The sequence below is a fragment of the Lampris incognitus genome, chromosome 1, assembly GCF_029633865.1.
Source record: "Lampris incognitus isolate fLamInc1 chromosome 1, fLamInc1.hap2, whole genome shotgun sequence".
NCBI lineage: Eukaryota > Metazoa > Chordata > Actinopteri > Lampriformes > Lampridae > Lampris > Lampris incognitus.
The window spans coordinates 123,155,799-123,181,219 of record NC_079211.1 but is presented as its reverse complement, the minus strand read 5'-3'; the positions used below and the strand labels follow the sequence as shown (position 1 = coordinate 123,181,219).

Genomic DNA, 25,421 nt, shown 5'->3' with positions numbered 1-25,421 from the left:
TTGGTCAGGGAGCTGTTCACACACCTCATCCTATCAGCCATAGCATGTGTGGCTAGATTTGAGGCGCTGTATGACAGCATTTTCTGACATAAGGCTGAAACACAAAACACAATCAAAGACGCACACTGCTGTCGCGGATGACTGAAAATGTACCCGTTACTGAATCGCACGGTGCCTTCGGTCGGTTGCTGTCCCTCTTTTGACAGCGAGCCTGGGTAAAGAGCAGAAAAGGACCACATGCCCAAGGTGGAGGCATGGCAACAAATGACACAAACCCACACTCAGTGTGACACCAGTGGCACAGAACTGTTTAAAGGGAGAGGTCCATTTAAAAAGAGTTTAGCCAGGGAGAGGGAATGATGAGGAGGGGGGAAAAAACGAGAAGGAAATTTAAAAAAAGGTTATTTTAATCCGCCTTAAGCAGCAAATCTTGACAAGCATGTCCCTGTGACAGCAGGATAGGTCCTCATGACAGCAGAGCTGCACTACTCCTCTCCTCTCCTCTCCTCTCCTCTCCTCTCCTCTCCTCTCCTCTCCTCTCCTCTCCTCTCCTCTCCTCTTCTCTCTCCTCTCCTATCCTCTCTGGTATGAAGGATTAGTCTGAGACAAGGTGCCAGTGCTTTCTCTTGGAGCTCATCTTGTTAATTTCCTATGGTTTCCCACTGCCCGCTCACTACAGACATAAATCTGGCTACTTTGTGGGAAGTAAAGTGACTCCTGGGGAATCAACTGCCTCTCAGTCATTGTGCCTCCCCTACAAATGTTGTTTTTCTTTTTTGTAGCGTTTTCCCATCAAATTTATTTGCCCAAAGACACCTGGTGTGTATCATTATGCTCTCTTCTATTTTATTGTATTCTCCTGATTCAAGACGTTAGAAAGCTTACTACTGCAGGGCTCAGTCGTCATTAGAGATGGTAAATTGGTTTGCATACTCTTCAGAGCAAACCCTCTGTGCTACACACACAAACACAGGCAAGATAAAACACAGACCAACTTAAATGTCAACACGAGAACACTGGAAAACACAATCACCAAAGCAAAGTTTTGTCTTAAATACAGTTTCATTTACAGTAACAATTGGAAGGTTTAAATCTGTTGACCCGCATAAAATAGATCCTTCAAAAAGTAGCATAAAAATAATGCACATAAATATATAATATAATGAAAGAAACTATAAAATGAATGTAAGTTTTGTCATCGCTCTGCTTGGTATTCTGCTCAGCACAGCATCTCAGTCAAACTGTTTTACTCACAGTGACCAGGCAGTGTTGCTCAGCCATGGCTTCCCTCTTCTTTATGTACTACCATGCTCTCTCTCCTCATTTTTCTTCTTGTTTACTGAGAAAAGCAACAGCCCCCAATTCCTCCCCTCCCTCCAGAGGGCTGCAGAACAGCAAACTTGACCCCAGCACACCTCCAATCCATTGCCGACCCTTTAATAGCCACAAACAGAAGTACCCATGCATACACCAACGCACATACACACACACATTTGTGTGAAAGTAATCACCTATCATCAATGCAAAAAAATACATACACACCCTGACATGCACACACACACACACACACGCACGCACGCACGCACAAATATACACACGTTAAAAGTGAATCTAATTCTGCATGGAAGATATCCATATACAACTTCATTAAAAAGTGTGACTGCATACATCATATAATTTGATTGAGTGGAATTGATGAGTGCACTACTTCCCTTTATACATATGTGTTTGTGTGTGTACGTGTGTATGGTCAAGAAGTGAGTTTGTGGTGCAGTGAGATAAGGAAGTTGGGAGACCACACCCATCTCCTACTTAGGACACACATGTACATACACATAAATGTACATACATACACAGGCATACACAGTTGTGTAAACATAGACACCAATGAGAGAAAAAGCTAAAAATATTCTTTGGTGATTCCTCTGCTTGGTTCCCAGTGTGATTTAGATGAATGTGTTTCCTTTCTCATTATTCCCATAATGATTAGACAGGCTTTGGGCTCTGGGGCTGAGGAGAACTGAGCAGGCACATTAATCAAATTGTGTGGAACAAAAGAAACAGACAATAACCCGCTTGTCAGCAAGACCATTAATATCAGTAATACGAAAACACTGTAGAAAAACAGGTATCACATTGTTCGCAGGTTAAGTCAGTGATGTACAAGTCATAATGAAGCTCACATTACCAAATAAAATCTTTCCTCATCACAGTCCAAAAAGCAAAAGGAAAACAAAGGCTAGCCTGACCTCCTGCCTTCATTTCTGATTAGTTTATTTCCTTCTATGCTTCTGTCATTTCTCTGCTTCACTTACAGGAATTCTCTCACTCTATGATTTGCTTACTTTGCTGGTTCCCTTTCAGACGATTCACTCACTGCAATACATAGTATGGGATATCATAGCCTTGTGTAGCCTGACTGAAGACACCTCTAGTCATGCCTTTAAGGCAGATTATCTGTGGTGATGCAGGTGAGGTCCTGCCTGCACATATATATACATCCATCACCAGTCATCCCTCAGTTCGATAGCCACTAAGAAGACCTATGCTGAGAAGGCTAACTACAGCTAATTAGCTCTGTTTTTTTCCAATAGGCTACTGCCAGCTTGAAGTTAGCTTAGCAGCCTCTGTTGGTGTTAGCCACCAGCTATCCACGGAGCACTAATTTTGAGTGTATTTTGTCCTCAAGCTTTGTGTTTCGGAATGAGCACCAAGACTAAACAGGTAAAGAAGAGTCTTCTGTTCGCCCCTGTCCTCAGGATTGCAGCTTCTCTTTGCATGACAAGAACCAGCATGAGGCATGTCCCGTCTGTCTTGGTATTTTCCACACCAGGAGAGAATTAACTGAGTTTGAGTCCTGTGCGTTTTGTCACCAGCTCTGGCGTTCAACACTAGATATGTGGGTCGTGTTTGTGGAGAAAGTTCTGGGGAAAGACTACCATCACACAACACCAACCCCTCCACTCAGAGTCAAGGGACCTAGCTTCATCTGTGTCTGATAGCAAAGAATTTTTGGTTGAAGTCCTTGCTGGTAACTGGGCTGACCACATGGAGTACGTTGAGGGGGTTAGCCGAGATTGAGCCGGAGCCTTCTGAGAGAGCTAGCCAACTGCAGCTTGAGCTAGCTGCTTGCCATGACAATGATGACATCCCGGACACCCTATGGAGGGAACTAATTTCAGCCACTTGTATCTGCGATCTCACCCTTTCGGCCACTACCCAAAGCTCATGACCATAGATGAGGGTTGGAACGAAGATTGACTGGTAAATTGAGAGCTTTGCCTTCCGGCTCACCTCCCTCTTTACCACAACGGTCCAGTACAATGTCCGCATTACTGCTGATGCTGCACCAATCCACCTGTCAATCTCCTGCTCCATCCTACCTTCACTCATGAGCAAGACCCTGGGATACTTGAACTCCTTCACTTGAGGCAACAACTCATCCCCAACCTGGAGGAAGGAATCCACCATTTTCCGGTACAGAACCATAGTCTCAGACTTGGAGGTGCTGACTCTCATCCCGGCCATTTCACACTCAGCTGCAAACTGCCCCAGTGTGCGCTGGAGGTCACATTCGGATGAAGCCAACAAAACCACATCATCTGCAAAGAGCAGAGATGTAATTCTGAGGTTCCCAAAACGGACACACTCCTCACCTTGGCTGTGCCTTGAGATCCTGTCCATGAATATCACAAACAGAATCGGAGACAAGGGACAACCTTGGTGGAGCCCGACACCCACCAAAAACATGTTAAAGTCTATTTGGCAGCTATATCTACCTGTCATGTTGGCTTTGATGGTGTGACACCAGGCACTAACCCTCTTGCCATGTGTTTCTTAAAGGGAGTCCATCGGCTGAGGCCTGTGGCTAAATCCAGCGCCCCTTTATGGAATTTGGCTTTAGTGCTTCAGGCCCTTTGTTGTCCCCCATTTGAGCCCATTGAGTCTGCAGATATGAAATTTCTTTCATACAAGACTGCACTGCTTCTCGCTTTGACCTTCGCAAAGCAGGTGGGAGACCTTCATGCTTTATCTGTGCATCCCTCTTGTACCAGTTTACTTTGGATGGCTCCAAGCTTACATTGTGCTCAAATGCGGCATATTTGCCTAAGATTATCCCTTCAGCCTATAGCTCTATGGCCTTTGAGCTCTTGAGCTTTTGTCTCAATCCTTCTGCATCTGAGGAGCGGAGGAGGTTGCATTTCCTGTGTTCTGTGCATGTGCTACACACCTACATAGACTGCACTCAAGAGTGTTCATTTATGCGACCAGTTGTTTGTCTCCCTGGCTTACAACAGCAGAGTTCTTCTGTTGCCTAATGGTGTGAGGGCACATTCTTCAAGGGGCATTACAACATCATAGGCTTTGTTTAAAGGGGCATCTGCAAGTGATATCTTTGTTGCAGCCAACCCGTCATCACTGCATACTTTTGTTTGGTTTTACCATTTGGATGTGACAGCCCCTTTCTAGGCCAACTCTGTCCTTTCTGCTGGGTCTATGATGTACTATGGTGCTGGAGGTTTGACTCCAGTTGGGTGGCTGCTCTGCAGGGCATGAATACATGTCCCATACTATATGTGTTGTACCAAGTGAATCAACTGAAAGGGAACGAAATGTTATTACTATAACTTCTGTTCCCTGCAGAAGAAAAATGAGGTACAACACTAGGTTGTCCTGCTGCGCAGCTGGGCTCATTTCTGAGCAGCTATCGAACTAAGGGATGACCGTGGTGAAGGATGTATATGTGTAGGCAGAACCGCACATATGTCACCATAGATCATCTGCCATAAAGGCGTGAATAGAGGATGTCTACAGTCAGGCCATGCAGGGGGCGTGTTATCGTATACTATATATGCTGTACCTCGTTACTCGCCTTCAGGGAACTGAAGTTAAAGTCATAACATTTCGTTCTGCAGCAGACAGAATGACATCACCTTCTTATTGGTGGAATGTAGTGTGTGGAAATTCAATGTGTATGTGTGTGTGGTTGCCTATGAGTGAGCATGTCCAAGATTAGCATCCCAGTAATGAGAATCCTCCACAGGGGAATACTGTGGCACACAGTAGCCTAGTGGAGGGTATGACACCTAACTGAGATGAGGCATGATTACTTTCGCACAGGCATGTGTCTGTGTGTGTATGTATGTGTGAGGTGGTGTTCTTGGATGGTGAGTGGAATTAAATGAACTTTGCAACTGTGATGTTTGTGTATGAATGTGTGTGTGTGTGTGTGTGTGTGTGTGTGTGTGTGTGTGTGTGTGTGTGTGTGTGTGTGTGTGTGTGTGTGTGTGTGTGTGTGTGTGTGTGTGTGTGTTAATGTTGAGTAGAATTAAATGTTCCTCTATGTGTGACAGAGAGAGAGACAGAGAGTTGAGGGATGTGCAGAAATAATGCCCTGAAGGAGATATGACAGTGTGGGGCTTTCTTGGATGGGTGCAATATAGCAATACCTCCCCATAGGAGGTGGGGACAAATTAGAATCATTTATTATTATTATTATTATTATTATTATTATTATGAGTTATCTATGAAGTACAAATTAGAGAATCACATCACATTGATAAGGATATCATTGTGGTGTGATTTTTGAGATATGACTAAAGATCAGATCTTGTTGCTATTTGAGCTCATTTGACCTGAAAATGGCTGTTGTGTCTCCTGTGGCACTAACTGGACAGAACTGGACGTAATCCTTCTCCTCAAAATCAAATAATAAAAATCACACTAAAACGACAAGTGTAACCATAGCCAAAGAGCCTGCATGGAGCTGTCATGTCAGAGTCTCTCTGCGCATGGAAAGGCACAGTGGCTGGGCTATTGATCTTGAAGGAGCCCCCTTCTTCACTGGTCCCTATAGGGTTTTGTGTGAGGTTGACATATGCGTCTGACTACTGACCTGCTTTGGCATGGATGCAACCATCAGCACTGAGCCTGCCCTCTATATGGCCTGTACACAATGATACATTGACAGTGAATAAATTCAAGTAAACAAGCCAAGAAAAAATGCACACACGAGCAAATATCCGCACAGACACGCATGCATGCCTACCCACACACATATTTATGAAGTAAATAAACCTTTTACAAGTCATAAGCTCATGTGCTTATAAACCAAAGAATCAATACCATTTCAAATTTGAAACAAAATTTAACATTTTTCGAATAAGAAAGTCCCCGAAACAAGCTGTCTGTGTAGTAAGATACTACAACTAGGTTAGATTCGTAATTTGCGATATTGGGCTATACAAATAAATTGACTTAATTACTTGAAACAAAATAAAATCACTTGTTTACCTGCAAGACCAGACATCTTGAAACAAGTTAAATTGCATATACCATCTAGTCTGAAGCGTAACTTGTTAAATTTAATCATGGAATTATTCGACAAAACCACTTAAAGTAGTTCTCCACAAAAAGCTTTATTTTACTTCTAGATACACTCTTTTTAAGATGAAATAACTAAGATAACTCAAGATAAATATCATCTAATCATGATACATAATCTTACATAGTTACTGATGAGTAAATTATTCTTGAAACATGCTGGTAAAATCCTTTTGTGTGATTTTAAGACCTGTTCAGATAGTACCTTTAATATAATGTAAATATAACTATGTTTTCTGGTTTTCATAATTTATTAGATAAAAGAAAGTAAATGGCGAATTTTAGGTTATGTATTTTTATAACTGTGATAAATTGAAAATGCAAATCCAAGGTACTGTTGCTTAACATAATTCTAGCAAATAGAAATTTGAATTTCGGTACATTTTATCTAATCTATTTTTCCTGTGAAATAAACACAAAACAGCTACTCCAAAACATTGGAGACTAGACCAATATTTGTTATCTAATCGAATATTTGTTTAAACTTTAATACCTACTGTACATGTACTGATTGATATAAGCTAGAACTCTTGTCATATGCAACTACCATAAATTGACCTTTGACCTATCCTGGGCCACCAACCGAAGTTTAAGAAATGCAGATATGTCAATAAGAGACAGTTCAGTTTATGACTAAAGAGGTCTCACTCTGCTGGTAAACAGAAAGACATGACTGCTTTGATGAGGACTAGATATAAAATCCTTCATCCATTTCATTGAATGAGAACATGAGGTAGTTTTTTGGGCAATTCTACATTGATGAAGTTCAGCAAATAGTTAGCCCTAATAATGTGAGAGTTTTTAAAAATGAAAGAGTCCAGCGAGACACAGAAAGATGCCCAGAAATTGGATGTACAATCATACACAAACCCCTCTCTCTCTTTCTCTATCTCTCTCGCGCTCACGCTCTCTCGCTCTCTCTCTCTCTCTCTCTCACACACACACACACACACACACACACACACACACACACACACACACACACACACACACACACACACACACACACACACACACACACACACACACAAACACATGGAACAACATGAATTTGCAGTCGCAGCACCAGGTGCAAATCATAAATATCTTAAATGCCACAACAGTTATTTGTATACACAGCAGAAAGGTGAAATTAAGGCGCACACGTTCAGTTTATCCAAACCACTGCTGTGGTTGCACTGGTGCAGACTCTCTTGAGCTTTAAACAACACATAATTGTAAAAGTGTGATAAATCCTTCATAGATGCTAACATGTTCACCCGAAATTGATTCGAATCTAAACACAGACCAGATCTGGACATTTTCTGTACTGGTTGCATACTAGCTGTATCCAAGGCACAAGACGTTGAATATGGAAATTCCTGCAGAGGAGGCTTAACCAGTTACTTTATCACCCTGTTCTGCTGACTTGCATTTGTCCTGGAAATTGATTTTCACCCCCCCCCTTTTCCCCCCCTTCTGCCTTCTATCGCTCTGTAAACTTTCAGCAAGCTTGGAGTGGCTGAGGGGCAGAGCAGCTATCGTGATGTAGTGGGTGCAAAGTCAGTCAGCCCGAGACCCAATGGGACAGTTCGGCTATGGACACATTCTACAGGAAGCACCCAGGGCTATGGGAGGGAGTTGTTGCACATCTATGTGTGTGTATTTCTGTCCAACCTTCAGACCATCTCTTTGTCTATCTATCCGCTTCCAATCCCCCGTATCTGAAGGGGCATCTCGGCCCATTCTTACTGTTTACTTTCTCACACTCCCCACCTCTGTAACCCACTGTCTCTCCCTGTCTTACTCATTGACTGTCTCTTTATATCTGCACCCTCCATAGACTCTGCAGTTGTAGATGAGATTGTCATGGTTATTGAGACCTTTTGTGGGATGATAAAGAGAGGGAGAACCATACGGCGGAGATAGGGGCTGCAGCTTATGGAGAATAGGGGGGAGGGGGGTATCGGTAAACATCGCTCTAATTTACTTCATGAAAACACAAAAGCTGTCATTCAAACTAAATAAGGTCAGTGGGGAAAAGAGTAGACAAGAGCAACTGTACAAACTGGTGGTTGTTTTAACTGCTACTAACCTGACTACTTTTAGCATATAGTTACAGTGACCCGACATTAGACATGTTCAAAGTTTGCTATTTGTGAAATAAAAGAGGATCACAGTTAAACCAAAGCATTTAACTGACTACCCCTGGAGGAATATCCGGTGTCTAAATGTCTCTGAAGGGTCAGACCTAATAAAAGAAGAGCTCCAGAAAGCCTCTTAATGAGTGCAGGTGTTGTGGGCAGTTGCCAGTCGCCTGTCACCCTCAATTATACATGGACGTTTTCAGCTATTTTAGGTGACCATTGGTTAGCTCTCTCTTCACTTTAGAGGGAGTGAAAACATTCATAATATATTTCCAGAGTGAATGAAATGCATTAAAAAAAGAGATTTAAGAGAACAGATGAGGTGCTATGATTTCTCATTAAAAGTTCATTGGATCCTGAGGGGAGCAGAATGAGGTGGCGCTGTAATAAAAACGGACTGCAGTTCATCCTTAGAGGCATGAAGTACTGATGCAGGTTGTGCAATTCTTCAGGTTGCATCATCTAAAACCTCACAATATGCATTTCACTTGCCATGTCCTCATCATCCCCATGTAAATCCTTGTGAGATCAGCATCAGGCTGCAATAAATGAATGTATAAATTGGTAAATAAATAAATATAAATCCATATTATTTAATCATCTAGCACTGACTCCTACCTTCTCCTAATATCAGAAGATATATGTTCACGTGGTAACATAAGTTCACCAGTTTCCATTGCAAACTGACGTTTTTAAGAATCTCAACAATGCAAGTGACCTTTTGTACTACTGGACTAGTTTGCATTACTATGTTTTGTTTCAAGATGAGACAAATTAGAATCCCTGAATACAAATAAACCTGCAATGCAAGAAAGGGAGTTTCAGTCCCATGTCACTGGCACAATTTCTCATTTGTTTTGAGACGGTACGACTTTAAGAGTGAATGTGACAGTATATGACTTAGCCAGATGGGCACTCTTCAACGCGGCAGTGGCAATACTGACGCTGCTGCAAGCTGCCAAGTCGTATGGTTCAACAGGATGTAACGGCTGTAGTCTTCAGTGACTCTGCTTGTTCTCGAGGATCTCGTTAACGACCAACTAATCACTTTACCGGCTATTGGCTTATTCACCGTCAACTAATCCTTGTAAACATCCTACAATCTGGCTAACAAACAGCAGGCCAAATGACGTTAAAAACAAGATTAGAGGGGAATTCAGAATGGGACACACGCCCATGCACACAAACTTATGCACAACTTGCTAATCTCGGATGTACACCCGCCACAACCCTCAAAGAAACTCCCCAGCAACTGGGCTCCCACCCCTCGTGTTTCTGTGGAAGACTAACTCTGGTATAAATCTAAAGAGGGGAGGTCCTACTCCAATTTAAAGGTGATGAGAAAATAACTTAACATTGACATTTGCTACATTTCTTCACTTGGGCCCCATCATCCCATTTCATCATGAGGTCCTCTACTGAAAGCTTCAGAAAGGAGCCTGCTTAACATGGGTGGTACATCACCTCCTCATAGACGAGAGCCTGTGTTTACAATGAGCGCACCCTCTTTTTCCTCATCATCTCCATGTCCTCCGTCTGACATTCCCTCTTTTTGTCGCTTTGTCTTGCTCATTTTTCCCTGTCAATGTCAGTCAGAAAGACGAGGCTACATCCATGTCTGAAAAGGAGACCAGGCACTGAAAAGCAGAGTCAGGAGGAAATGTCCAAATAGCTGAAGTGGAGGGACAGAAATGAGGAGCGACATAGTGGGAGCTGAGCAAACAGACAGGCATGTGTTCAATGAAAAACAATGAGCCGGAACACACTGGACGGAAAGGTAAACAATAATACACCGATATTCACATGTCAGAGACAGAGTAAATAAGGAAAATGGATTTAAACTGGAGGACAGAAAACATCGAACGTACTGTGACAGAAGTATTGGCTGAGGTGAAGGGACGAGTACAGGGAGCATTGGCAGGTGCATAAAACCTGTGGAAAATCCAACCTGAGTGTTGGTGGCTAAACATGGCCAAACCATTGCAAACAAGGCACCAGCGAAGTGAGACAGTGACAGATGGGGATAGAGAGAGCAAGAGAGAGCGAGAGGGGATGAAATAGGAGAAAGAAGGAGTAGATGAGGTGGAAGAAAACAACAGTTTCTGGTACTCACTCCAAAAGTGACGGTCTGGACAGGCATGCCTGTTGGCCCTCCACTCTCCTTCTCTTTCCACTTTCCCAAATACACAACTGTCTTTTTGTTGCCCCCTGCAAGAGCTGGAGTAGTGGGTACACAGACCCGTCCCACGTAAACACGCACACACACTCCAACCCAGACATACTCACACACACACACACACACACACACACACACACACACACACACACACACACACACACACACACACACACACACACTTGAGTAAGCAGGGTCCTGCGTGGTGGGAGGAGAGACGGGGAAGGGTGGGGGTAAAGGGATGGGGGGCCCAGGGGTTTATCTCTGGAGGAATGCTGCCTGTATCTAAAGACACACATTTCACACACTGCCAAAATACAAATGGGTGCCCCTTAGCCTCACCATTGGTTGCTCGCCACTTCTGCATCTTTCTTTCTGGCTACTTTTTTTTATTACTTTTTCACAAAACTCTGCCCCACACCCAACCTCTACCCTCCTGCTTTCACCACCCCCACTTCTCCATGTTCTATTTATTTCCCTCATCCTTCTCGTCATCCTTCATGTCCTCTATCATCCATGATGCTTTCTTTATTCCTCTCTATCTCCACCCTGTACAACCTCTCTACCCTTCTCTCATGGTTTGTTGCTGCTCCGTTGTGTCCTGACTTGATCCCTCCTTTCTGCTGTCCCTTCTTCCCTGCATGTCACGCCCATTTCAGCATCTCATGGATGTTTCGTGACAGGCAGACAATCTTTTTTTTTGTTTTGTTTTTTATGGACCCGGGCAATAACAGCATAGCGTAATGCTACTGTGGAGAATGGGTGTGTTTTTCAGAGGCGGCCTGTTATAGTCTGTGAGGTGACTTACAGTGACAAAGCGCCTGGCGGGGGGGCACTGCCACAGCCCTGTGACAATGGGCCAGACACACAGTGTGTGTGGAGGGGGTGGTGGTGGTGGGGGGGCTGAGGGGCCAGCCTCTCAAAAGGCCCTGCCTCGTCTAATAAAGCGTCCGTCATTCCTCACTTGAAAAGGTCTCCTTTTCTCTCGCTCTCCCCTCCTCTCTCCCTCTCCTGGCTAAATGCTGGGAAAAGCACATCACTGCCAAAACCATGCAGAGAGATAAATGCTTGTAGAAGAGGGGAAGGGGGGGGGACAATGTAGAGCGGGGGCTACAAACTATTTAGTGGCACTGGACCGTGACCTGGGCGAAAACATCACGTGGCTCTCCTCTCCTGTCTGCAGCCTCAGGTTTAGACACAGATGAGAGCTCCCCTGCCAAAGAATGCAGCCACTAATGTCCATAAAGACATGACAAATTACTCTGTGGTCTTCCATTAAAGAGGATAGGAGAGAGAAAAAAAAAAGAAAAAAAAAGAAAAAAAAACGTCAACCTTATCCAACCTCCGTCAGTTTGGTCTGCAGAGGGGAAATAACCTGGAAAGATGGACGTTATCTTATAAAGTAAAAAAAAAAGACAGGACCTCGTCCAAGTTTAGCAGAATGAAGCGAGTGGTAATGATGGTTTTGTGGTATCTATCAAGGGGCAATGACAGGATATTGCTTTAAAAAAACTCAGATTACTTCCAATTACAGAGGGGTGAATTATTTGTTCACCTTTTTCTTTAAAAGCCGGTGGGAAGGTGGGACAGCAAGAGATAATACACGAGACACGGACTCACCCTTCATTAAAGCAGGGACGTAATAATGACAATGACTCGCTGTCACAACGGAGGGAGCGAGTACAGGCAGAGAAAGCCTGGACTTGTACTGATTGTCTCAGTGTGTGGGTAAGGCAGGTTGTAGGTCCTGATTTAGTATGTCGTCCTGTTTTGTCACAGGGTTGATTTAGGTTAGAAACAGAAGTGCCCTCTAGACCCCATCCCCTGCCCTTCTTGTTGGCAGGATAAAGGAGCACAGCCATCCACGTGTGCTGCCTTGTGGGGGTTTATTACCCGGCTCCTGATGTTTCCTAAACTGAGGCCAGAGTTGAAATGCTGGGGGAGGAATCAACATAAACACAGACACTCCATTCGCTTCCCTTCATTTCGACCCATCTCACTCTTTCCTCCCCCATGGCCTTCACTTTTCTTGTCTCTAACACAATAACTATGCATTGATAAGTTGAATATGCAGTTTTCTTTAAAGTATTGCAAATAATAACCAAATTAGAAAGCAATAATGGCTTTTTATTATTTCAGAACAATTTATAATATCTTAAAGGGCATGAATATTTCCAATTTAAGATGAAATGTGTGGAAATTTAACGGAAAATCTACAAGTGTATTCAAAGCACTGGTACAAAAAAAATCCAAGGTTTGATACTTTTGGTATCCAGTATGTCGATATTGTTATTTGAGCTTATACCATTTTCTGTTTGGAATAATGGCCCTCTGGTGGCAAGAGTAAGCTCTGCAGTTTTGGCTCGCAGTCGCAGCACGGCTCCAAAAACACTGCTGTAGGATGGGTTGGGCCGGGCAGATTACTGCAGGCTTGGCAATGCTCTATCACTGACAGACATGTACACTCACACAAAAACTAAGACACCCCAACTACACACACACACACACACACACACACACACACACACACACACACACACATAGCAGCCGGGGCCTATTCCTCAGCCAGTGTGCCAGCTACATTATATACATGTGACCTCTGTACAGGCAGAGGACAGGGTTAAACAAGCATTAACAGATGTTGGACTTGGTGTTATTAATAACTTCACCCAGATGACAGACTGATATTACTTAACAATGCACACACATGTTCACACGAGCAAAATGTGGACAGTGTATAGAATACACAGTCAGGCGTACATCGACACATACTCACATAAAAATACAAAAATATTGTACCTGCTCACGCAAAAACAGATGTACTCATATGTATTATGCCAGGGCAACTCCGTGACGGACCAAAAAAAAAAGAAAAGAAAAGAGTTAGAAATCCTGAGACAAGAGAGAAGAAGGGGGAAAGAAGCAAAAAGAAAAAGGCAATTGAGCAGAGTGACAGCAGCAGTATGTTAGACCGTGACCAGGGTCCGATTAATCTTCATAAGTGGGGGACGGGGTGGTGGTGGAAGATATTGCTGGGAGATGTGTAAGATGAGAGAGAGACAGAGCATCACTGAGGTAAAATCCGTCTTCCCTGCTCAGTCTGTCTTCTCTCTCTCATACATGAGCAGTGTCGGAGTACTGGCTGAGAACACATGCTCCATAATTTAAGACACAGGGTTCTGATCATCGATCCTAACTTGGCTTGGCTGAGCAGCAGACGAGAGCTGAACTTACATAAATGCTGTGTGCTGATGTCTAAATGTGTTCACAGTAGTAAGGTGGTCCTGTGTATCCCTGCATGTGTGTTTGTCTTTGTGTGAGTATGTTTGTAGCTTAATAAAATATGCAAACATGAGTCTGAGAGATTTAGTTTAATTATGCTTGGTGACGAGACTAGCATTGATGTACCAGTTATTGTCTTCTGTGCTATCGCATTATTTTATGTTTTTGCTCCTGTGTGTTAGGCTGCTTTAGTAACAGGCATGTAGAACAGGTAGGCAGGCAGACTGCCACTGCACTGCGCCAAGTAGACTGCACCTGAAAATCCGGCATAACATACAGAATCTTGTCAACGGAGTTCCACTGTGTATGGAGATGGATGGGTGGCAGAGGGCAGCACCACTGGCCAGACCATAATTCAATCACTCTAGTTAATAGGTGCAGAGTTGGAGCGCCCCAAGTCTCCAGACTCCATTCAGACCTAATGCACTGCACTGCCACTGTCCAGTACAAGCTGACCATCTTGGACTTAGAGATGGCAAGCCACTGTCGACATGGCTCTGCGAGAGGCCAGCGTAATGCAATTCTATTAAATGTGTCCTGATGATGAAATAACCACAACATACTTCCTCTGAGTAAGCAGCACAACAGAGTAGAACAGGCCTTAGAGAACACGTTTACAGTTAATACTTGGTTTTGTAGGGAAATTTGACTTTATTTCATGGCTCCTTGCCTTTCTAGCTATTCCATTTTACAGTCTTTCATTCTAGTGTATTATTTAGCCCTCTGCCGTGGTCAGATGTATGGGCTGTGTGACAGTAGTAGGGTTCCAGTGATCCGTTCCAGCTTGCCTCTGAACACCACCAGCCTCACCTCTCACCCCCACGCCCACAGAGAGGAGGAAGGGAGGAGGGGAGGAAACAGGCAGTGGATGTAAGAAAACGTGGATGGAAAGAGCAAGAGGTACATGGCACATTGGAAAGGAGGGAAGATGTCCTGGGCACGACGATGGCAACAGTGCTAAATAAATGCACCTGTGGATCCGCAGTGCGCATGTGCCACAGTAGGGGTGTGTGTGTTACATAGTCTTGTTGACAGTATGGCACCATCTTCTTCTACAGTGTTATGCTGAGTCAGTCCTCGAGCTCTCCCTAACACTTCTCCCCCTCCTTCCATTCCACGCTCCCTCCGTCATCATCTACACCCCGCCAAAGCAAAGAGCTTGAGTGACTGTCTGCAGCAGAAGACGGACAAATTCACACACCGCTCCTAATGGAATCAGAAAAAGGACTGTATTTGATTTGAAAGGCCGCTATGAATTCACAAACATGTTGCTGCTTCCAACTTGAGCAATTCATCCCCCTGCCTCTGGGGCAGGGGGATGAATGTGTGTCCCTCTGGCACATCTGAGACTGAGGTTTTGATTAGAATTAAAGATGAGCGATTAGGGGAGATGCTCAGGTCTATGAGCACAAGACCAACCTGAAGGCAGATTGAAAACCTGACGTCTGTCCCTCAATGTCTCTCTCTGCATCTTCACTCTCCAGTCTGCTGCTTTAAGTGCATACACACATACACATATGAACACAGACAAAAAGACTAGTACAACACACACAAAGACGGACAGACAAACAGACAGATGCCCACAGAACCCCCACCCTCTGCCCTTCTCTCTCTCTCTCTCTCTCTCTCTCTCTCTCTCTCTCTCTCTCTCTCTCTCTCTCTCTCTCTCTCTCTCTCTCTCTCTCTCTCTCTCTCTCTCTCTCTCTCTCTCACTCATTCACACACACACACACACACACACACACACTCATACCATGCACTCAGCGCATTCACCTAATATACATGCACATGCACGCCTGCATGCACATTGATAGTAACTCATTCTCCCTTTCTTTTTCCCTTTTGGACACACACAAAACTTGAATTAATGAAGGCTAACATGTATTTAAGTCTAAATGGAAAATACGAAACAACTGGTGCTGTGGAATTAAGGAAGCTTAAACAAAATGAAGATTGTCAACTCAACTGATTTTGAAGGGATAAAAAACAGGTTTAAAGGAAAACCGGTCAGAGAAAACGATTTAATGGAAACTGCAAAAGAAAAATGAATAGAGGCTTCGTATCAAACAGGTTGGTTAGTGAGTGAAGCAAATTCAAAAAGAAAATTCAAAAAGAATAAACTGAATTCTTGATGTTTTAGTTGACTGTCAGAAGGGAAAGTTTAAACACAGTATTGCTATAACATCTCTCAAAAATAGGCTACACACCTGTAGGGAAATTCAACAGATATTTATTTGCTCTGTGACAAGTAAGCTTCCTGAAATTAAGGCTAGCATAGACTTAAATGAGTGTGCAGTTCAAAATGAGTGTGCAGTTCATCATGACTGAGATTCATTCAAAAATGTACCACTGAGAATCAGAAACACATCCATCATACCTAAGTCTGGACAGTGATTTTAAAGCACATTATGGCTTTGGTGGGAAGGGTAACCCTAACACAGTGATCTACCTGAAATACCCCTAACCCAGCCAAGTACTTCAGCTTCTAGTCCTATATTTTTCTGCCAGTTAACTTGATGTGGGATCCCCCTATTTTGCCCTTGAGCTTGCACACACGTTCTCTAAACATATGTGAAAAGCACATAGGGGGCAGGAGAGGAAATACACAACAATACCAAATTTCGAGTATAGACGTCAGAGTACTCAGCATAATGGCATTCCTTTCTGTTTCTCACAAAGCTTAGCCAGAGGCAATCCAGTATGAAATCATATGTTTTTATAAATCAACTTCTATAATAATGACTTTCTCAAGTCTAGGGATACTGTACCAAGAGTAGGCCACCTAGGTGTGGGCTGTATCTTTTTTTAATTAAGCCATTTGGGCCATAGTTATTTGGGATACCTTGGAGTATTCTTAGTAGGCCAGAATGTTCCCAGGAGGCATCTTGCACTGCCAAAAGCCAGAAAAGATAATTTCCTAATAGATTAGCAAGAGAAATAGAGAATCCTGCTTACCTGTCTTCTTCCTTAAGTTGGTACCATGCCAAGGGGCTTAATACACAACCTCTGCAGTTTTGCAGAACGGCAACCCCCCCTTTAAGCTTTTAATTTTAATTTTGTGAAACCAGCACCAATAACCCCAGGGAAAAAAATGAGAGTTGCTATATTCATATACACTATGGCTTTTCACATGTAAATTTAACTCTGCCCCCACAGCCGAGACAAATTATAGCCAACTGCTGGTGGCTGGACATGAATGGGCTTCCTAATGTAGTCTGCATCTACAGTGGGCTGGGGAGCAGCTGGAACAGAAGAACTGAGAGGGGAGAGAATCTATGTGACAGTGCACAGAGTGACAGTTTTTTTTCCATATTAAGTCTGCTATGCAAGCCATACTGTGACGAATGGGGCTTGGTTCCCCGAGCATCTGTTTCCAAGGACTCAATGAGGGTTAATTAGAGCTGTGGGATGATAAGGGATATGCGAACGGCAAACATAACTGGTGGCAAAAGGGACTAGAGCTTTACACAAACCTTTGACATCTCATATTTCTGCCTTACAGAAAGTGACGGGGTGGGAGGGGGCATTTGATCGAGCATTTCATTTTGGTGTAAATTAAATCTGCCCTCAAGTAATGTTCCATGGTTTGTAAGCCTGGCTTGACGCTTGCTAAAATTTAAAATGACCGTGTTGCTCAGCTAGCCAATCTGCACGCTGCTGACCACTTCTTACTCTTTCTCTATTCGGGCAGTAATGAAATGGGACCATAAAGAGGGCAAGAATGTAAAATCCTGGGAAAAAATAAAGACAGTAAAAGAAGAATTTGAGTGTCGAGTGGGAGCAAGTGATGCAGTAATTATCCACCTACAGTTAACCGTCTGTGGTAAATGCTAGTTGGGGATGTAGAGGGGCAGCTACAGGGATTTTGGTTTATGCGGTTGTTGCTTTCCACTGCTGCCTTTGGCGACAGGCTGGTGAAGGGGATTGGGTTTTACAGGGTGATTCTTTACTGCACCACTCTTTCTTACTCTCTCTGGGCGGCCACATACACACAAGCATGCGCGCTGCGCGCGCGCGCGCACACACACACACACACACACACACACACACACACACACACACACACACACACACACACACACACACACACACACACACACACACACACACACACACACACACACACACATTGCACACTAGCCCCTCAGAGGAGGTGCAGGTTATCTAGTGTTGATCCATTTCGAAATATAGATAGGAATAGAGAGCCCAAGCTATTCTACCCTTCCCCCTGAAAAAAATGAAATAAAATAAAATAAAACGTATCAGTAAACTTCAACTTCTGTTGGGAGTCTTCCTAAAAGGGGATGTATGGTCTGCAGGCCTGAAGGAGACCAAAAGGAGCTGAGTTTCTTCATGGAAAGAAGCTAATGAACTGGTCTGTAATTCTGTTAAGTCAATAAAAATGTGGATAAACAAAGGTCTCCAGTAAGTGATAATCATAAAATTAATGCAGTGAGGGGCATCCGGGTAGCTTGGCGGTCTATTCTGTTGCCTACCAACACAGGGATCGCCGGTTCCAATCCCTGTGTTACCTCCGGCTTGGTTGGGCGTCCCTACAGACACAATTGGCTGTGTCTGCGGGTGGGAAGCAGGTGGGTATGTGTCCTGGTTGCTGCACTAGTGCCTCATCTGGTCGGCTGGGGTGCCTGTTCCGGGGGGGGGGGACTGGGGGGAATAGCGTGATCCTCCCATGCGTTACGTCCCCCTGGTGAAACTCCTCACTGTCAGGTGAAAAGAAGTGGCTGGCGACTTCACATGTATCGGAGGTGGCATGTGGTAGTCTGCAGCCCTCTCCGGATTGGCAGAGGGGGTGGAGCAGCGACCGGGATGGCTCGGAAAATAGGGTAAATTGGCCAGATACAATTGGGGAGAAAAAGGGAGAAAAATCAAAAAAGAAAAAAAATCAATGCAGCGCAACAAATAATAATAAAAAAAATCCTTAGAAAACTATTAAGACTACTGTCTTTTTCCTTGAAAGACACAATCTTTATGCAATTCAAATGCGTTTGACATTACTTACTATGATGTGTACTATCAATTAAGATTACAAAACACAAGTGTTAGCCTGAACAGATTGGGTAAACTCTGCTCCACAAATAAAAATTCGAGTTGACCCAGGTTGGGGTGATTCACCTTCCACTACATTCCTGGTGCAAACCGATAGAGAAAAAAAGGAGATGAACCTGAAATGAAATAAACCCTCTCTCACTCATCCACACAAGAGGAAAGTTAACATACAGGAGCGAATGAAAAAGGATAAGCACAATTGCTGTACATACACCCATTGATGTGCACCAGCAAGGAAAAGGGAACTCCATATTATATGTGCAGGACATTGGCAAAGGTAGTAACAGTGATTGGTGGCAGTTTATAAAATTAGAAATACATGAGCTAACTATAATATATATATAGCTTACACCTCTAATAAATGTGACGCTTGTCATGGAGAACTGTATGGGTTGTGTAATTGTTAGTTGTTTTCTCATCTTGTTTCTGCACTTTGCAGATGATATGGTTTATCACCCAGAGATGATTTAGTTAAAGATTCATCCTGGACAACCCCGACAAAGCTCTATGGTGTACAGGAGGAATATGGAGATCAGGAAAAGAGGTTTGGTTTGGGTGTTGGACATGAGAGCAAGGACGGAGCCAGGATTTGAGGGGAAAATCATCAGAGGCAAGACTTGTATGCAACAAGTTTCCCAAAAGTCTTATTGCACTTAGATAATCTCTCCTCCATTGAATTGAAATAGATTCAAGATCATCTATTCCATTGGTGCAATAGGACCTTTAGCAAACAGATCTAGATAAAACCAGACAAGACACGACACATGAGAAAACAATGACATGGGAAATATGCAGTAGCCACAAAACACAAACAAAACACTGAGACACATTAACAGCACGGCACTGGCACGAGACAAACACAGCTCATGTCTACAGAACACACGACAAACACCACAGCACAACGGCATAAACACAAACAGAGAGGGACACAGACACAGCACAACAGGCACAGAAACACACATTCAATTCACATAATACTAATATACAGCCCAAGGCCATGCAAGGAGACTAATGGCAGCATGCATACTTCACCAGACGCACAGATAGAAATAAAAAGAAGCCTACCCTCACCCCAATCCACTTACCCAGTACACACACACACACACACACACACACACACACACACACACACACACAAATACACACACATATATGCACGTATGGACACAAATGTGCCCACATGCACACTTTTTGCACACACCTAAGCACACGTCTATACATAGATACAGTGGTACAAATGGAAATTACAAGCATATTTTCTAAAGAGAAGAACCCACAGGAAAAATAGTTGGACTGTTAACTATGCAGTTACACTACCGTATTTCGGTATAGTGTGATCTATTTACCGTGCTGGCATGCTCAGACGCACTGTAAGGTGTATCGAGTCTATTTGAGAAGTACAAAATCTATATTTTGCCCGTGGACTCTTGGCATGTAATATGCTGCTTGAAAACATTGATTGAATAGAAATCACAGACAGTGATATAGATATTCATATAGATACAAATACACACTTATGTCATATATATATATATGCGAAACCAAAAGAACAAACGCAAAGTGAACCACCAAAACACAAACATAACCAAAACGGGAAAATAAAACGCAAGTTAATAAAATATGTCAAGCAAGGACAGGAACAAAGTAAAAGCTCCAGCCTGTTCCCACAACACCTGACTGAGTCAGCTCACAGCACAACAGCAACACTACACTGTCAAAGAAACCAGGGCTACAATACCATAAGCAACACACAACAAAAACAAGAAGGTAAATAAAACAATAGTAGAGCAACAACAGTGACACAAACTTTAAGTGACAAATACAAGATGGTCATAGAAATATATAGAGAAATATATATATATATATATATATATATATATATATATATATATAAAGCCAGATATACGTGTTGCAGATATTTACTTCATCATCAAAGTGCCATACTCCGTGGCCATCCGGCATCTCAGAGCTCACACTACTGTCCTGATCGATTAGCCAGCGATGCACCGCGTGGGCCTAAAAGGACACACGACATAAAGACAGAGCCCAGTTAATCGCAACAGTCATAGAGAGAGAGTCGGAGAGATAGACGGGGGGGGGGGGGGTCAGAGGAGACAAGCAGAGTGAACAGAAACAATGACAGGGAAATGAGAAAGATTCAACAGGGGAACAGGTGAACAACATCTTGTTGAGACATATAGGCAAAAGAAGGGGGAGGGAGTGAGAGGAGGATGGGAGAGGCAGGAAGTGGATCAGTCCTACACCCCAATCTCTGTGCCCCCTCCCTCCCCAAACCTCAACTACACCGGGCTGAGGGGGGGAAACAGATCATGTTAGGATGAGTGGTATGATGATGACAGCACGATGGGACATGAGGACAGCTCACATACAGTGGCCTGGACAGAGGGACACTGATGGGGATGGAGGAGGCTCTGGTGTTTATAATGGATAGTGTATGACTCAGAGATGTATCAGCTAGGTGCCAGTGCACTACTGTGGCCTCTATTCCAGTGAATAGGGTTTCCTCCTCATTTCCCTATGGTATGTGATGTCAAGTGTTTCACAAAATGTAGCGTACTTACCCTGAGGTCACATGTACAATGCAAATGCAAAGCCAAATACATACAGTAACAAGGGTGAATGCATGGAAGTTAAACTACATCAATAATATTTTTTTACTGAGGTCTACACAGTTTCAACACAGGGAAAAAAAAAACATTTACCAAATGTGTCCCCTGCCTGAGAGACACAGTAGAATAGTCATAAATGACTGACTGTACAGCAAAGAAACACACTGGCTTCCTTTACCGTATGCAGGTGGTCAAAAACAACACGCAGCTTTTGCTGTGTTCGACCAAGCAACAGCGACCGACCACACACTGGGTAAGAAGAACCTGGTTACTTCAGACAGTGGGTATGTAATGATCCTTTGGTATGGAGGGCCACCAACCAGTCTGTTCCTCTTGATGAAACACAAACGCTTTCAAGCACCTTGCAACAGTCAGCTGTCACAAACCAAGGCTGCTTAAATCTTTCCTTCCAGATCAGACATACTCCCCCGCCCGCCAGACCTGACCACAGACGGTCATCCTACAACACACGCACACACACACACACACACACACACACAAATGCACTGGTCTATTTGCCTGCACACATCCACATACGCACACACATACATGCACGTAAGTACACTTACGTGCACACCCACTCCAAACCCCATCTGTTACTCCTGACTCTTGATGTGTCAGCACCAAAATTAACAGAACACAGCACCTTTTTGACTCTCTGTGCCCTTTTGCTGCAGAAATACCTATTGACATTTGCACTGGGGTAAAATCACAGAATCCAGGGATTAATTAACCTGTCATGTCTCTACAGCACATATACCATTTACCCTACCACAGCAATCGTATAGCACCCTGTTTTTTTGTTTAAAATGCAACGGTGCAGGTCGTCATATGCTGTCACCATGAAATAGCCATCTTAACAAGAAGAAAATCTATAATACACGATATTGTTGATTAAATTACAAACACGCAGAGGGGATACACTTGCCTTGAGCAGAATAAAAATGGCCAAATATATGTTGTGGTGTGCATGTATGTGTATCAAACACACACACACACACACACACACACACACACACACACACACACACACACACACACACACACACACACACACACATACACACACACACACACAAACAGGAAGCAGGACCTTCTCTGTGTCAGGTGGTGTTTTTTTCAAGAAGACAGATGCGAGAGCTGGTAAACACAGAAGTGGAGGACAATGACGAGCAGAAACACACGGAGTCACCTCAAGGGCACAATGAATCAGAGGGTGACAGCTGAAGTTAGAGCCCCGGTTGGTACACCTTGAAATAGAATTACCCGGTAAAGGTGGAGTCTGGGGGGGGAGCAGAACCAAAAAGCATCGGTGTGCATTTATGATTCAGTTGTTTTGATCACCGCTATGTCATGTGCGCTTTATCTGCACAGAGTTTTTGTGAAGTAACACTGCATGGTAACAATTTACATGTATGCATACGCATATGTGTCCATGTGGCCACGAAATGTGGCAGGAGGGAAGTCCTTTGTGGAGCTTGCAGTGAGCTACAGAGCGTGTCAACTTCAGAGAATAATTGGATTATGCAGCAGACGGCTCATGATGATGGCAGCAGACGGCTCATGATGATGGAGGGGGGGGTGTGGAAACGGAAAAAGGGGTGAGTTGGGTTAGGGGTGTGGTGGGGGATACTGCTGATAAGAGTAACAGGCCATTTACCGCGAGGCCTCTGGGGACCTTGGGGCAGCGAACAGACCCCACTGAGGGGACTCTCCACACTCCAACGGTTACATTGCAGATTAGGAGGTATAAAGGGATCACACTCATAGTCCCTAAACAGCTAACTAGCAAGTCCCTAGGCCTTAAAGGCAAGCATAAGCCAAGCGCTATGAGTCATCTGAAACAGAAACCTGGAAAGACTTGGTCTTTACTCATCATTCTTTCTCTGTCCTCTTCCCTGTGGCACTCTAAAGCTTGGGTTTAACTAACTTTTGAACACTGGGGCACACTGATGGCCTGTGAAGTAGGGCCAGCAGTGTTGAGGCTGTCAACTCTCTGGTGGTGCAGCTTATCCTTCTCACTGTCAATTACAGAGAAGCACTGAGTATACAACCCAGGGCAGTACTCTGGAATAAGAAAGACAGGAAAACTCTCATATTAAGGACAGAGTATGAGAAAGAGTGAGGTTAAAGAATGATAGGAAGATCAACAAAGTCACTAAAAAAATGAGAAAAGGCACACACCCATGTATCCTTGGCTTCTGGTTGTTCTATCCATCCATCCATTATCCAAACCACATATCCTGCTGAGGGTCACGGGGAGGCTGGAGCCTATCCTAGCAGTCATTGGGCGACAGGCGGGGAGACACCCTGGACAGGCCGCCAGTCCATCACACACACACACACACACACACACACACACACACACACACACACACACACACACACACACACACACACACACACACACACACACATACATTCATCTAGGGACAATTTAGTATGGCCGATTCACCTGACCTACATGTCTTTGGACTGTGGGAGGAAACCGGAGCACCTGGAGGAAACCCACGCAGAAACAGGGAGAACATGCAAACTCCACACAGAGGACGACCTGGGACTACCCCCAAGGTTGGACTACCCCAGAGCTCGAACCCAGCACCTTTGAGGCAACCACGCTAACCACTGCGCCACTGTGCCACTGCTGGTTGGTCTAATCTAAACTAAATAATAGTGTTTCACTGCAGGCAAACTCAGGTGGAAGTGAAGAAATCAGTTAAATGTCTGCATCTGAGACAAAGCTTCAGTCACAAGGAAATGTATTCTAAAAGGGAATGATATGACCCTAATGGCCACAACCAAGAAAATTTGTCATTTTTGATCTGAAAATGTACGTGTGAACTTTTCGCACTGTGCCTCATAGCCTGTCAGTAGGATAAAGAGATCCATCCATTATCTGAACCACTTATCCTGCTCTCAGGGTCGTGGGGATGCTGAACCTATTCCAGCAGTCACTGGGCAGCAGGTGGGGAGACACCCTGGACAGGCCATCACAGGGCCCGCCCACACACACACACACACACACACACACACACACACACACACACACACACATATTCATACCTAGGGACAATTTAGTATGGCCGATTCACCTGACTTACATGTCTTTGGACTGTGGGAGGAAACCGGAGCCCCCGGAGGAAACCCACACAGACACAGGGAGAATACGCAAACTCCACACAGAGGACGACCTGGGACGACCCACCAAGGTTGGACTACCCCGCGGCTTGAACCTAGGACCTTCTTGCTGTGAGGCGACCGCGCTAACCTCTGCGCCACCATGCCGCCCTAGGATAAAGAGATTATTTTTGTAAATAATGTTGACTGTTTTAGTCTAATCCCAGTGTGCAGGTTCTCCTCTGCTTTACATGTACCTCTACCATCCCCATGGGTGGATTACCGAATGGGCCTACCGGACCCAGACCCAGGGGCCCATTATCTGCCTCTGACCATACCAGTTCACCTGTATTATAGTATTTGTCTCAACTTTGTTAAAGGCGTGATTCTACTTCTGTGGACCGATATGAAGATGTACAAATGCAATAAGTGAAGATTGTCTTCAACTGATTCTCACAATTTATACTCATGCTGTGTTAAAAAAATACAAGAAGAATACTGTCTATTGCAATCTGTCTCTCCAATGAGGACAGTGAAATGTATTACTGGATCGTCTAGTAACTGTCAGTGAAACATCGGCTATCGTGCACCATCTTGAATGTATTAATACCATTTTGAAAACGGGTGTTACTACATGAC

The 25,421-nt window shown here is 44.0% G+C and overlaps 1 protein-coding gene across 1 annotated transcript in view; it reads right to left on the bottom strand.

The window, feature by feature from the left end:
* The window catches only part of ank1a (ankyrin 1, erythrocytic a), a 134,456-nt gene that overhangs the window by 59,683 nt on the left and 49,352 nt on the right, over window positions 1-25,421 (bottom strand). Inside the window, exon 2 of the mRNA XM_056281302.1 lies at window positions 20,959-21,051. Within this exon, the coding sequence (XP_056137277.1) occupies window positions 20,959-21,051 (93 nt within the window). The remainder of the gene's footprint in view (window positions 1-20,958; window positions 21,052-25,421) is intronic.